General features: G+C 39.0%; 1 protein-coding gene across 1 annotated transcript in view; it reads left to right on the plus strand.

The window, feature by feature from the left end:
• The window catches only part of Ubxn4 (UBX domain protein 4), a 36154-nt gene that overhangs the window by 7425 nt on the left and 14162 nt on the right, over nucleotides 1-14567 (plus strand). Inside the window, exons 2-8 of the mRNA XM_021197749.2 lie at nucleotides 1672-1774; nucleotides 4622-4650; nucleotides 5318-5436; nucleotides 7983-8154; nucleotides 8594-8687; nucleotides 10070-10124; nucleotides 11629-11793. Of these exons, the coding sequence (XP_021053408.1) occupies nucleotides 1672-1774; nucleotides 4622-4650; nucleotides 5318-5436; nucleotides 7983-8154; nucleotides 8594-8687; nucleotides 10070-10124; nucleotides 11629-11793 (737 nt within the window). The remainder of the gene's footprint in view (nucleotides 1-1671; nucleotides 1775-4621; nucleotides 4651-5317; nucleotides 5437-7982; nucleotides 8155-8593; nucleotides 8688-10069; nucleotides 10125-11628; nucleotides 11794-14567) is intronic.

Consider the following 14567-nt stretch of genomic DNA (forward strand, 5'->3'; position numbering starts at 1 on the left):
AGTGCTGGGATTAAAGGTGTGCGCCACCACGCCCGGCATATAGAGTGTTCTTAAATAGCTATTTCTAGGTTGATAGTTGACTCATTTTCTTGGGAATTTATTATTTCTTCCTACCTCATTGTCTCTGCAGACACATTCATTCAGAATCGTCTCACTTCTAAATGGTACCTTTCCCTTGTTCTTTATTGTATTTCCATGTCCCATTTCCATGTACAAATTTCTCCAGGGACCTCATCTCATTCAGACATGCAGTCAAGTATTGTAGGCATGCCTGTATGCTCACTATGCTAAATATTTAAATATTCCAATAAACACAGAACACAAGCTGTATGTCTTATTACTACAGGTTCTCTTGTAGAAATTTCAGTCTTAAGATAACAGGGAAAACTGTCTTTGTCCTTACGGAACATTTTTTTCTAGTTGGGAGAGAAAGACAGTAGACAATAAAGATAATTAAGATGTATAGTGTATTAAAAGTGGGTGACCTGTAATAGGTTTTGTTGTCCAAGGTTCTTATAACAAAGTTAAATGTTAAGTGGTGCTGGAGAGATGGTTTAGTGGTTAAGAGCACTTGCTCCTCTTATAAGGGACCCCAAGTTCTGATCCCAAATTGGCTCCATGATAACCAATTGCTGTGTAAGAATAGACATTCTAGTGAGACAGGACAAGCTAAGAGAACTTGCTCCTCTTTCATCAGGACCCAGGTTCAGGTCCCAGCACCACAAGGCAGCTTATAACTGTCTTAACCCCAGTTTCAGGGGATCTAATGGCCTCTTTGGGTACCAGGTATACATGTGATGCACATATATATGCAAACACACATAAAATAAAAATAAGTAAATCTTAAAAGAAAAAAAAAAAAGCCAGGCAGTGGTGGTACACACCTTTAATCCCAGCACTTGGGAGGCAGAGGCGGGTGGATTTCTGAGTTCGAGGCCAGCCTGGTCTACAGAGTGAGTTCCAGGACAGCCAGGGCTACACAGAGAAACCCTGTCTCGAAAAACAAACAAACAAACAAAAAAATAGATTGGGAAGGGAAGACCCATTTAAGCTACTATAAATATCTGGATGGCCTCTGTCAGCTTTGTTAAAGGTGGTAGTAGTGGAAGCTATAAGTAGTTATTATTTGTGTTTGTTTTGATATAGCCAACTGAAATATAGATAAAGTTTTTGGGGTTTGTGAGTTTGCTATGCTGGGGCTCAAACCAAGGACTTTGTGAATTCTAGACAAGCACTATACCATAGGACTACATCCATGACTTCAGGAGATCAGTTTTCTGATTTGGTAGCTGGATGTAGTAGTGCATGCTTTTAATCCCAGCACTTGGGAGGCATGATATCTGCTTTCAAGGCTAGCCTAGCCTACACAGCAAGTTCCAAGACTACATAGAGACCCTGAAGTTCTTGGAGAGGACCAATTTGTTTCCCATCACCCACATGACAGCTCACAACTGTCTCTAACCCCATTTCCAGTGGTTCCAAAGCATTTCCTGGCCTGGGGCACTGCACACATGTGATGCTGTTAAATACATGCAAGGCAAAACACTCATGCCCCAAAAAATTTTGAAAGAAAAAATATTTGTGGGTTATATTTTATTTGGAGTTCTAGTTTCACATGAGAAAGAATTTAGAATGAACAAATCTGGTTAAGTCCTTGAAATGTTTTCACAGGGGATGATGAGCAATCTACACAAATGGCTGCAAGTTGGGAAGATGAAAAAGTGACAGAAGCATCATCAAACAACTTTGTTGCTATTAAAATTGATACTAAAAGGTATGCTTAAGCTGTAATGCTTCATTACTTACTTTGTAATGATTTTTTTGTTGTTTCCTATGATGATATCTTAGAGACTATTAAGAATGTTAGTTTTATGAATATAGATAACTAAGGTACTAAGTGTCTTAGTCAGGGTTTCTATTCCTGCACAAATATCATGACCAAGAAGCAGTTGGGGAGGAAAGGGTTTATTCAGCTTACACTTTCCATGCTGTTGATCACCAAAGGATGCAGGACTGGAACTCAAGCAGGTCAGGAAGCAGGAGCTGATGCAGAGGCCATGGAGGGATGTTCTTTACTGACTTGCCTCCTCTGGCTTGCTCAGCCTGCTCTCTTATAGAACCAAGACTACCAGCCCAGAGATGGCACCACCCACAAGGGGCCCATACCCCCTTGATCACTAATTNCCTTTCCCCCTTGATCACTAATTGAGAAAATGCCTTGCAGCTGGATCTTGTGGAGGCATTTCCCCAACTGAAGCTCCTTTCTCGGTGATAACTCCAGCCTGTGTCAAGTTGACACACAGACCAGCCAGTACATACGGTATTCTGGAAACAAATAATTTTTTGAGTGCATTGCCACACCCAGTTTTGGCAATTTAAATTATTTTTCTTTTGATTGCTATTAAAACTTTATTATAAAGAATTTATAATTCAAAATTAATATTTTCAAGGGAACTTAATTTCTGATTGCTGTTTTCAAATTCTTCATTACACCTTGCTAAAAAAATTTTTTTAAGTTTATCTTGTTTACCAAACATCCATGTAGCATGTAACAAGAATTATGATTTGGGGATAACAAAATGGATTAGCAAACAAAATGTGAGCCAAGCCTGACAACCTGAGTTTAATCTCCATATCACACATTGTGAAAGGAGAGAACCAACTTACACGAGTTGTCTTCTGACCTGTACCATGTATGTGTGTGTGTATATATATATATATACACACATATAATACATAAATAAATGAAGCTGGGTAATGGAGATGCGTGCCTTTAGTTCTTGCACTTGGGAGGCAGGAACAGACAGATCTACATGAGTTCAAGGTCAGCCTAATCTACAAAGTGAGTTCCAGGACAGACAGGGCTACACAGAGAAATGCTATCTCAAAAAAACAAAACAAACAAACAAAGGGATTAAAATGTTCAGGCTTGAGAGGTGACCCAGTTGTTAAGCACACTGACTACTCTTCCAAGAGGATCTTGGTTCAATTCTCAACACCCATATGGAGGCTCAAATCAACCTGTAAGTCCAGTTCCAGGGACTCTGATGCCTTCTTCTGGCTACTGTGGGCACGAGGCACACATTTAGTCCACATACATACACACAAATAACCCATATACATTAAATACATGAATGTTCAGAAATTTACTTGTAAGCTTATAAAATATTCACTTACATTGTTTCATATTAACAAAATCGTGTTGAATTGAGGAATGATGCATGCTAGACATGTGCTTCACTGTTATCTCAGTCCTCTCTCCCATCCCTGGCCAGAAAGCTCTTTACTGCAGTTAAGTAAGTGATTAAAAATAGTTTTCAGTCTTAAGAATTTTCATTATTACTGTAGGGGGAGGGACACGTGGACCATTTGCAACTTTTGTGTGATTGAACTCAGGTTGTCCGGCTTGCACAGCAGTTGTGTAACCCAGTGAACCATCCCAGTGGCTCTCCTACTGTTTTTTTGATTTTAGAAATGATGTTATTTAACAGCTTTTTCTATACCTTTTCCCCATTAATCATTTTATATGGTTTTTCTCGATGGATATTTAGAATGTTTTAATCCTTGTTAGTACATGTTCATCATGTGTACAGGTAATTCGTAGTCACTATCTTTTTAGAGGCTAAGATTTTTTTAAAGATTTATGTGTATTATATGAGTATTTGCATGTATATCTGTGCACCATGTGCATGCAGTGCCCAAGGAAGCTGTAAGAAGGTGTTGTATCTCCTGGAACTGAAGCCACTGTGTGGATGCTAGAAATCAAACTCAGTTCTCTGGAAGAGCAGTCTGTGCTCTTAACCACTGAGCCACCTCTCCAGCCACCAAGATTTTTTTATTTACTTATATTAGTTCTTAAAGAAGCAACATGAAATTTCTTTTCTTTTCTTTTCTTTTCTTTTCTTTTCTTTTCTTTTCTTTTCTTTTCTTTTCTTTTCTTTCTCAGTGGGTTCTCACTATGTAGCTTTGGCTATCCAGTGTGTAGACCAGACTGATGTTGAACTCACAAAAATCTACCTCCAGAGCACTGGAATTCTAGCAAATCCAGCCACCACTCTTTGGACATTAAGAACAAATTTTTTTTTTTTTAAGATTTATTTATTTATTTTATGTATTCTGTAGCTGTACAGATGGTTGTGAGCCTTCGTGTGGTTGTTGGAAATTGAATTTTTAGGACCTCTGCTCACTCTGGTCGGCCCCACTAAGTTCCTGCTCTCTCCGGTCCAAAGATTTATGTATTATTATAGATAAGTACACTGTAGCTGTCTTCAGAGCACCAGAAGAGGGCGTCAGATCTCATTACCGGTGGTTGTGAGCCACCATGTGGTTGCTAGGATTTGAACTCAAGACCTTCAGAAGAGCAGTCAGGTACTCTTAGCATCTGAGCCATCTCTCCAGCCCAAACAAATCATTTTTTAATCTGAAAATTATAAAACAATTAAAAAGAAGAAAAATGCCTTGTGAAATAAAATTCTCATTTCTCTTCTGCTTATTGCCAGACAACTAGTAACTTTTAAAAAGTACTTATATTGGTATAGTAAATTTAATGAAAGCAAGTCAGTGTTTGAAAAAATAGTTGAATTTGTGTAATTATTTTGCTCTTGATATCTTTTTTTTACAGTGAAGCCTGTCTGCAGTTTTCACAAATTTGTATCCTTTGATTGAAGAATTGGTTTCATGAAATATGCTTTTCTTTTTTTTTAATTAAAAAATTTAGGAATTAAACTGGGCATTAATTGTGCACACCTTTGATACTAGCAGTTGGGAGGCAGAGGCAGAGGGATCTCTGAGTTGGAGGTCAGCTTGGTCTATAGCACAAGTTCCAGGACAGCCAGGTCTACACAGAGAAACCCTGTCTCAACAACAACAACAAAAAAAAACAGGAGAAAAAAATTAGGAATTAGTTTTACTCAAGAAAACTTTACCTTTTGTTTGTAGAAGCAATGTTGTAGATTGTCTTTTGAGGTAATACATTGTAGCTAATGGCAAAGTACATTTTTTTAAATGTGAATATCTGAAGGACAATATGGAGTAGTTTGGTTGAAGTGTTAAAATAGGTGACAAAAGGCAGATGAATATAAAGTTAAGCTATGATGTAGGAGAATGAAATATGTTCTTCACTGTGATACCCTGTACCGATCATAAATCATTTTATATACCACATGCACTAGAGGCATGATATGGTCATTGAGGTGAGAAACTTGCTAGCTAGTAATATTATGAAATCCACTAAGATGATATGATTTGCTTTGTTAGCTGTATTTTATAAAACTTTTTGTTTCAAACATGAATTATTAAACTTAATTGACCTGTACAGATCCTGTAGTATGTGTTCCATCCAGTTTCTTTATAGGAGACAGTGGAATCCCTTTGGAAGTAATAGCAGGGAGTGTTTCTGCAGATGAACTTGTTACAAGAATTCATAAAGTCCAACAGGTAAGAAGGAACCAGAGCTTATTTTATTTTAAGATTTTATTTGGGGGCTAGAGAGATGGCTCAGCAGTTAAGAGCACTGACTGCTCTTCTGAAAGTACTGAGTTCAAATCCCAGCAACCACCTGGTGGCTCACAACCATCTATAATAAGATCTGACTCCCTCTTCTGGAGTGTCAGAAGACAGCTACAGTGTACTTACATATAATAAATAAATAAATCTTTTTTAAAAAAATATTTTATTTTTAATCCTGAATAGTCCCTATTGAATTTTTTTAAATTCCTGCTTTAATTATAATTTATTTAGTTTTGGATTTTTGAGACAGGGTTTCTCCCAGATGCCTCTCCATGACTAGACTGGTTAACTCTTTGTGAACCATAGAGGAAAGAAAGGAAAGAATTAAAATCCTCTCCACAGGCAAATATGCACAGACACATATACATTCATACACACACATTGTGGCCAGGCCCAACCATCTGTTTCATCTACTCCACAAGTGTCCATGCATACCTACACATAGACAAACAGACATATACATTTGGTGGGTAGATGGATGGGGGAAAGCTGCCCAAGCCAACAAATCATCTTTATTTCTTTTCTCTAGCCTTTTTTATAAACAAAAGTTCTTAGAAAATTACATCATAGATAAAATGTTACAAAAATAGAAGTTACAAAAGGATGTTGATACTAAGTTCAAAGCAGTGTTTCATTCTATGTACTCATTATAAGTTCAAAGAGACAGTTTTTATACATAGCCTTGCCTGTGTATGCACCTGAATGCTTTTCTTTGAACACAAATTTATCGCAAGCCTATTTCTCTTTTTAATGTAATTGTGAAAGCTCATTGTATTCCTTATTATATAGCCTTTACATACTATATGAGGAGTAGACACATTCTGTTCTTGATTCTAAATTTATTTCATCTTTCTAGCAAAACAACTAAAATTATCTCTTAAAACTTTCTTCCTAAAATTATTTGAATCAAATCAGAAATTCTATCATTAATTCATCTAAAAAACAATAATGAAAGTTCACCTTTATGTTGATCTGCAGGAAATCTGCTCAATATTTGATATAATGCTCAGAGATCATATTAATTTAAAAATGACAGGAAGACATATCCGCTACAAGAAGCAATCTTAAGATAATGTCTCTTTGGGACCTTGCCTCATTGAGCTCACCCATCACAGACCATGCAGAAATGGTAGGCTGCATTCTGGAAGGCCACCTGCTAGCCTTAGCCTTTCCTAATGGCTCCTGACAAGAAAGCAACCGTTGGTGTGGGTACAGGACCCCCCTTTGTGTTTTCAAGGCTTTTGAGTATTAATCACCCTTTAGAGTGGTGCCTATGTGAGTGTCAAGTACACTACTGGAACCCTAGTTCTCAGACTACAACAGTGAAGGAAGGAAGAGTGACTCTAGAATTTGATTCACCCACTGGCTTTAAGTTTAGAGCTGTGGAGCTCCAGGTTAATTCTCAGTGAGTAAACTCTGTTTTTGGCCACTGAGAGCAGAGATATCTTTTAACACATTTTCTAGCCCAAGCCGGTTTTCTACCACCTGCACTCTTCAGTCCAAAGGTTCTTTCCTCCTGCTCTCCCTAGCTGTCTGTCTGAACTCTCACTCAGGGGCTGTGGCAGGCCAAATTGATGCTGCTTAACCTGTGTAGGTACTCTGATCTCAGGCCCCGGGGTAGCTCCATTTTTAACAATGGATATTCTCTGAAAATAACACAGAACTGCCCTCTGAGTACCATAGCTTGACAAAGTAGAATTACCCCAACTAGTGGCTCATTTGTCAGGCACCTGTTAGAATTTGAGACCCTTGAGGGAAGTGAGCTTGTCCTGAGAGTGGCATTGCTTGTCTTTCATCTGCCTTGCCTTTCAGAAGTGTCTTGAGCCCCCTCCCCTAGCCAGAAAAGTCACTCAACTTTAAAACTTTTTATGGATTGGAGACCCAGCTCATTCCCCTTACTTAAAATAAAGGAAAATTATGCTCTTCCCAGCTTGTAGTTCAATCCCATAATGTAATTTTTCTTTTTTGTTTTTGTTTTGAGGGCCTGGCTGTCCTAGAACGTGCTATATAGACCAGGCTGGTCTTGAACCTACAGAGATCCACTTGCCTCTGCCTGGGATTAAAGGCTTGTGCCACTATATATAGCCCATAATACAGATTTTATTATGTCTAGAACTCTAAATTTTTAATTTGTCCTACAGAAGATATAGTACTTCTACTCTTTTTTTTTAAAGATTTATTTATTATATGTAAGTACTCTGTAGCTGTCTTCAAACACTCCAGAAGAGGGAGTCAGCTCCTGTTAAGGATGGTTGTGGGCCACCATGTGGTTGCTGGGATTTGAACACTGCACCTTTGGAAGAGCAGTCGAGTGCTCTTACCCACTGAGCCATCTCACCAGCCCAGTACTTCTACTCTTGAAGGTGTATGTGTGTGTGTGGATGGTGGGTGGGGGGGGAGAAATCATAAATCATCTACCATAAAATGGCTATACAGTCTTACATTAATTAAGTTTTGATTTGTTTTCTCCCAAGATGCACTCGTCAAAAGGTGAAACATCAGTGACAAATGACAGCCAGTCAGAAAGTTCAGTATCTACCCCATCTGCCTCATTTGAACCTGATGTATGTGAAAGTCCCGAGTCCAGAAATACAGAGCGTTGTGAGACCCCAGCTACCTCTGACACAAAGTCAGATACTGCAACAGGTATAGTACAAGTATTCCTTCAGTTCATGCTTCAAGGCATGGATTAGTCTTACTGTAGCATCCCAGACAGATAGCATCAAACCTGTTCAAATGGCCTGATAAACCCAACCTAGGTCTAGGGCTTAGCTAGTAGAATGTTTGTCCATCCATCAGGCACAGTGATGCATTTCTGCCATCTTAATACTCAAGAGGCAAGGTTAATAGATGACTTATACCTTTTACAAGTTGCATTAAATGGTTTCCTTTGTGTTTGGTTCTGGTGGTTTTTTGTTTGATTTAGTTTGTTTTCATTGTTGATTTTGTTGTTGTTGTTGTTGTTTGCAAGATTCTCTGTGTACTCCTAACTGTTCTGAAATTCACTCTGTAGACCAGGCTGGCCTCCATCTCAGAGATATACCTGCCTCTAATGCAATATTCTTATTTCATTTTAATAATTAAGGAGGAGAATGCGCAGGTCATGACAGCCACTCTCAGGAACCACATGGATGTTCAAACCAGAGACCAGCCGAGGACCTCACTGTCAGAGTGGAAAGGTTTGCTTTTACTTTTGTAGACAACATTTTGTTTAATAAATTACAGTTTTTAGTCATTTTGTTAACTTGAATGAAACCTAAACATAACTCAAATGAAGATTCAGAATTTCAGGTTTAAAAATCTGATTGCCTCTATAACTCAACTATTCCATGAAAATTTAAACTAGGGTATAGCTTTTCTGTATCTTTGAAGTTATCAGTCAGCTGTAGATCTGAGCATTTTGTTCTAAGAATCCCTTCTGGTACATACATGTGTGTAGAAGAATAATAAGCTCTACATGAACAGAATCTTAGCTCATACTATACATATGTACTGAGCTGGGGGTTCTGCATAACCATCTACTAGATGTCATTTTGTTTTTAATTTGTTGGACTAATCAGTTGTCTCTGATCCACTGTAGTCCCCAGCTTATAAAACGCAGTCGCCATGAAACTCATCTGTAGTGCAATTGAAAGAATTAGTTAATAGCTAATAATATCTGTAACCCTAACCTACAGCCATTTAATATTATATGGAAGTTAAAAGAAAACTTCTTAGAAGAGACTAGGGTCTAGGTCAGTGCTAGAATGTTTAGCAGACATGGGTTCCTGGATTACAATTTCAGTTCTGCAAAAACAGTAATAATAACAGTAAAGAATAAAATAAAATTCCTTTAAAAAGGCCTTTAGTCCCAGCACTTGGGAGGCAGAGGCAGGTGGATTTCTGAGTTTGAGGCCAGCCTGTTCCAGGACAGCCAGGGCTACACAGAGAAACCCTGTCTCAAAAAAAAACAAACAAAAAAAGATATCTTTTTGGCCACTTGCAACTGGAAATACAGGTAGTTGTGAGCCAGGTGCTGGTGCCGCATACCTTTAATCCCAGCATTTGAGAGGCAGAGGCAGGTGGATCTCTGAGGGCACCCAGGGATGCACAGAGAAACCCTGTCTTAAAAACAACCTCTTCAAAAAGAAGTGAGCTACAAGGAATAGAAGTTTGGTCCAATTAAGGAATAATGTAAGCTTTTAACTGCTGATCCAGCTCTCCAGCTTAAAATTGTTTATTTTTCAATCAGATAAATCATCAAAGAGAAATCTCTATATAAATATAAGGCATTTATGGTTAGAAACAGGCTTATGATGGACTCATTCATGGATTTATGCAAGGAACAAGAATGGACAGATAAGCCTGCTATACTTTCAGAGGATTAAATCCCTTTCTGTTAGCTAAATAAAACTTGAGACTGTCTGACTGTATCCCCTTGCTAGTTTCTGTTTCCTAAATGCGAATTTTAAAGGTGTTCACCAACATTGCTGCACACACACACCCCATAGTTGAATTCTTAATTGTGCTTTGAATAATAGAATCTATCTTGGTTTTTTGTTTTTGTTTTTGTTTTAAGCAGACTAACAAAAAAACTTGAAGAAAGGAGAGAAGAGAAGAGGAAGGAAGAAGCGCAGGTAGAACTCACTTAGCAGTATTTCACTCTCTGCTACTTGAGGCTATATTTGATTTCTTATCCAATTTAGCAGACCTAGGTTGATATCCTTAGAGCTCAGTGCTGTTTTGTGGTAAAGGAAATTATCACTTCCGTGCATCAGATTATGCCGTTTACATTTTAGGATTTTGGCTATTGTTTGTGTGTGTTTGAGACAATATCTTTCTGTGCAGTCCATGCTGGCCTGGAAACCTTAGGGCTGCAATGAGGTACCATGCCCAGCTGTTTCTTTTCTTTTTCTTCATTCTTTCTTTTTTATTTTTTTATTTATTTATTTTTTTTTAATTTATTTATTATATGTAAGTACACTGTAGCTGTCTTCAGACACTCCAGAAGAGGGTGTCAGATCTTGTTACGGATGGTTATGAACCACCATGTGGTTGCTGGGATTTGAACTCCGGACCTTCGGAAGAGCAGTCGGGTGCTCTTACCCACTGAGCCATCTCACCAGCCCCCTCTTTTTTATTTTTAAAGATTTATTTATTTCATGTATGTGAGTACACTTTCACTGGCTTCAGACATACCAGAAGAGGGCATCAGATCTTCATTATAGATGGTTGTGAGCCACCGTGTGGTTGCTGGGAATTGAATTCAGGATCTCTGGAGAGCAGTCACTGCTCATATCTGTTGAGCCATCTCTCCAACCCTACCTATTTTCTTTTTTAATAAATTACTATGTGACCAGTAATCATGCTATCAGTAAAATAATTTTTTTAATTACTTTATTTGTATGGGTGTATTGCCTGCGTGCAAATCTGCATTGCTTGCATGCCTGATACCTGTGGAGGCCAGAAGAGGACAGACATTAGGTCTTCTAGAAGTGAAATCACGAACAGTTGTGAGCTGTCATGTAGGTGCATGGTAATCGCACCTAAGTTTCCTAAGTTCCCAGCACTAGTAAGAACAGCCAGTGTGCTTAATAACGGAATCAGCTCTTAGGCTCCTTTTTAAAAATTTGTGTGTGTGTGTGTGTGTGTGTGTGTGTGTGTGTATGTATTTGAGATCAGTGGATTGCGTGGAGTAATCTGTTTTCTCTTTCCATTGTGTAAGTCCATAGTGTAAACTCTGGTACAGGCATCTTTTACTCATTGAGTCATCTCACCAACAAACATTTTATGAAGTTCTGTTCTTTTTTTAATGATACATTTATTTATGTATGTATATGGGTATTTTATCTGCATGTACATTTGCACACCAGAAGAAGGTACTGGATCCTATGGGACTGTAGTTATAGACAATAGTAAGTTGCTATGTAGGTTCTGGGAATTGAATTCAAGTCCTCTGGAAGAACAGTCAGTACTGTTAACCACTGAGGCATCTCTCCAGCCCCAAGTTTTGTTCTTTTAACTGCGTTCTATAATCAGCCTTTATTACATCAAAGTATTATCTGAGACAGAAGATTAGATTATGGTTTTGGTTTATAAAACTTTCCTTTGATTCATAAAAGGATTTTTTTTTTTATTCAGAGAGAGATTAAGAAGGAAATTGAAAGGAGAAAAACTGGAAAGGAAATGTTGGATTATAAAAGAAAACAAGAAGAAGAATTAACAAAAAGAATGTTAGAAGAAAGAAGCAGAGAGAAGGCAGAAGATAGAGCGGCTCGAGAGCGCATCAAGCAGCAGATTGCCCTGGTGAGCTTCCCTGTGCCCTCCACTCACTCCTGCCTCTGCTGAGCTTGAGATTCTCTTGGCTGAGCCTGCTGAATGCTGGCATTGGGGAAGGGAGCCACCGATGTGTATGTTTACTTTAAATGCTTGACTGCATGACATTTGTGATAGTGTTTCTTCATACAGAGTGGTTTTTCATTCATTACCAAATGGTGCACATAATAGCACATTTTAATAACAAAAAGAGTATCAATCTGAACTTTCTTTTTAAAAGATTATATTAAATTTAAATAGTTAAGAAAAATTAACAGATAATCATTTTAATTTTAATTTTTTTTTTTCCTTTTTCCCTCCTACATGGCTAGCACTCAAAAAAAATGGTCTTTAAAGTACTTTCTTGCCAGGCAGTGGTGGCACTCAGGAGGCAAAGTCAGGTAGATTTCTGAGGGCCAGCCTGGTCTATAGAGTGAGTTCCAAGACAACCAGGACAACACACAGTAAATTAAAAAACAAACACTTTTCCTACTATGTATTTACTTATCTCACACGTGTTAGTATTTTGCTTGCGTTATGTAGGTCATGTGTGCCTGTTGCCCTCAGAGGCCAGAAGAGGACACTGGATCCTCTGGGACTGGAATTTATGGATGGTTATAAGTCACCATGTCAGTGCTAGAAATTGAACCCAGATTCTACACGAGAGTGACAGGTGCTCTAAGTTACTGAGCCCTCTCTCTACCACTGCCCACCTCAAACTTTACAGATCAGAGAATAACTTTGTGGAGTCAGCTCTCTCCTCAGCCTTTGTACAGATTCTGAGCTTACACTAAGGTCGCCAGGCTCACACAGCAAATGCTCTACCCTTTAATCCATCTCACTAGACCAAGATAGGCTGTTTTGTTTGGTGTTTTATTTCTTTGTGTGTGTGTGTGTGTGTGTGTGTGTGTGTGTGTGTGTGTGTGTGTGTTATAGGTATGTGTGTTTAATTATATGTGTGTGTGTTGGGGAGGTATCTTCAGAGACAAGAGGTATCAAATCCTCTGGAACTGAAGTTACAGATGGTTGTGAGTGTCTCGATACGTGTGTTAAGAACTGAACCCAGGTTGTGATTTTCTGACAAAACTCACTTTAATCTGGTCTGGGTTCATCCTGAGAGGTGGGCTGGCTGAAATGGAAAGTGCGAGAGGAAAATGGAAGCCAGGACAAGGTTTTTCTGTTCGATGCTCCAAATTTTAATAACCGAACTCCGTTTAAATAACATGGAAAGATCCCCAGTCCCCTCCTAAGTCTTTGAAGTTGCAGGCGGCAGTCCGATCGTAGGCGGGTCCAAGGATCGAGGCAGGGACGAATGTCCGTTGGCATAGGCAGTCCAAGGATGCTGCATTCTGAGACATCGGGGGTCCTCTTGGTAGGTGATGGAGGCACAGCAACTCTCTAATGGGTTTCAACACCTGTAGGGGACTGGCGCTTTGAAGGAGAGTGATTAGTGTAACAGCAAGGTAGGCCTGGCGGCAACAAGGAGCTAGAAGACCCCAACACCAGGTCCTTTGGAAGAATAGCCCTTGCTCTTAACCACTGAGCCATTTCTTGTTATTTTCTTCTTGTTACTTTTGTTGTTGTTGTTGTTGTTGTTGTTGGAGACAGAGTCTAACAGTATAGCCCTGGCTGACATGAACCTGTAGACCATGCTGGCTTCAAAATCAGAGAGTATTGGGGTTAAAGGCATATCAATTTTCTAAGATGGGGGTAGGAGTATCATACTCCTTTAATCCCAGCCCAGTGGGCAGATCTTTGTGAGTTGGAGGCCAGGCTGGTCTTACACAGTGAGTTCCAAGATAACCACCACTACACAGAGAAACCCTGTCTCCAAAACCAAAACAAAACAAAAGCATTTTCTAAGATAGTGCAACATTAAGAGTCTGTAGTTGGGCATGGTCGTGCATGCTTAATCCAAGCACTTAGGAGGCATTTAGATGGAGCTCTGAGTTCAAAGCCAGCCTGGTCTATAAAGGAAATCAGACCACACAGTGAAAATAATGTCCCCCAATATTTTTTCCTGAAACAAACTAAAAATGTGTTACTTTGCAGTCTCCATAAAAGCATTATTTTTGAGATAGAGACTTTTAAAAGATATAGGCACAACTCAAGGCTTAGGATGTTTTTACAGCAAGTTACGTTTTTTTTGTTTTGTTTTGTTTTGTTTTTAAGATTTATTTATTTATTTTATGATATGGGTACACTGTAGCTGAACAGATGGTGGTGAGCCTTCATGTGATTGTTAAGAATTGAAATTTTAGGACTCTACTCGCTCCAGTCAACTCTGCTCACTCAAGCCCCCAAATTTATTTATTTATTATATATAAGTACACTGTAGCGTTCTTCAGACACGCCAGAAAAGGGCATCAGATCTCATTACGGGTGGTTGTGAGCTACCATGTGGTTGCTAGGATTTGAACTCAGGACCTTTGGAAGAGCAGTCCGTGCTCTTACCTGCTGAGCCTTCCCGCCAGCCCTACTTTTTTTTTTTTAATTATGTTTTATGTGTATAAATGTTTGGCCTAGGTATGTGTATACACCACATGCATGCAGTGTTTGCAGAGGCCAGAAGAGGATCCCCTTCCTTCTTGGGTCCCCTGGGACTAGAGCTACAGAGTTTGTTAGTTGCATGTGGATACTGGGAACCCACATTTTTCTAGAACAGTCAGTAGTCTGAACCACTGAGCCATTGGTTGGGCGGTGGTGGGGCACGCCTTTAATCCCAGCACTTGGGAGGCAGAGGCAGGCGGATTTCTGAGTTCGAG

Source organism: Mus pahari, chromosome 5 (assembly GCF_900095145.1).
Source record: "Mus pahari chromosome 5, PAHARI_EIJ_v1.1, whole genome shotgun sequence".
Lineage (NCBI taxonomy): Eukaryota > Metazoa > Chordata > Mammalia > Rodentia > Muridae > Mus > Mus pahari.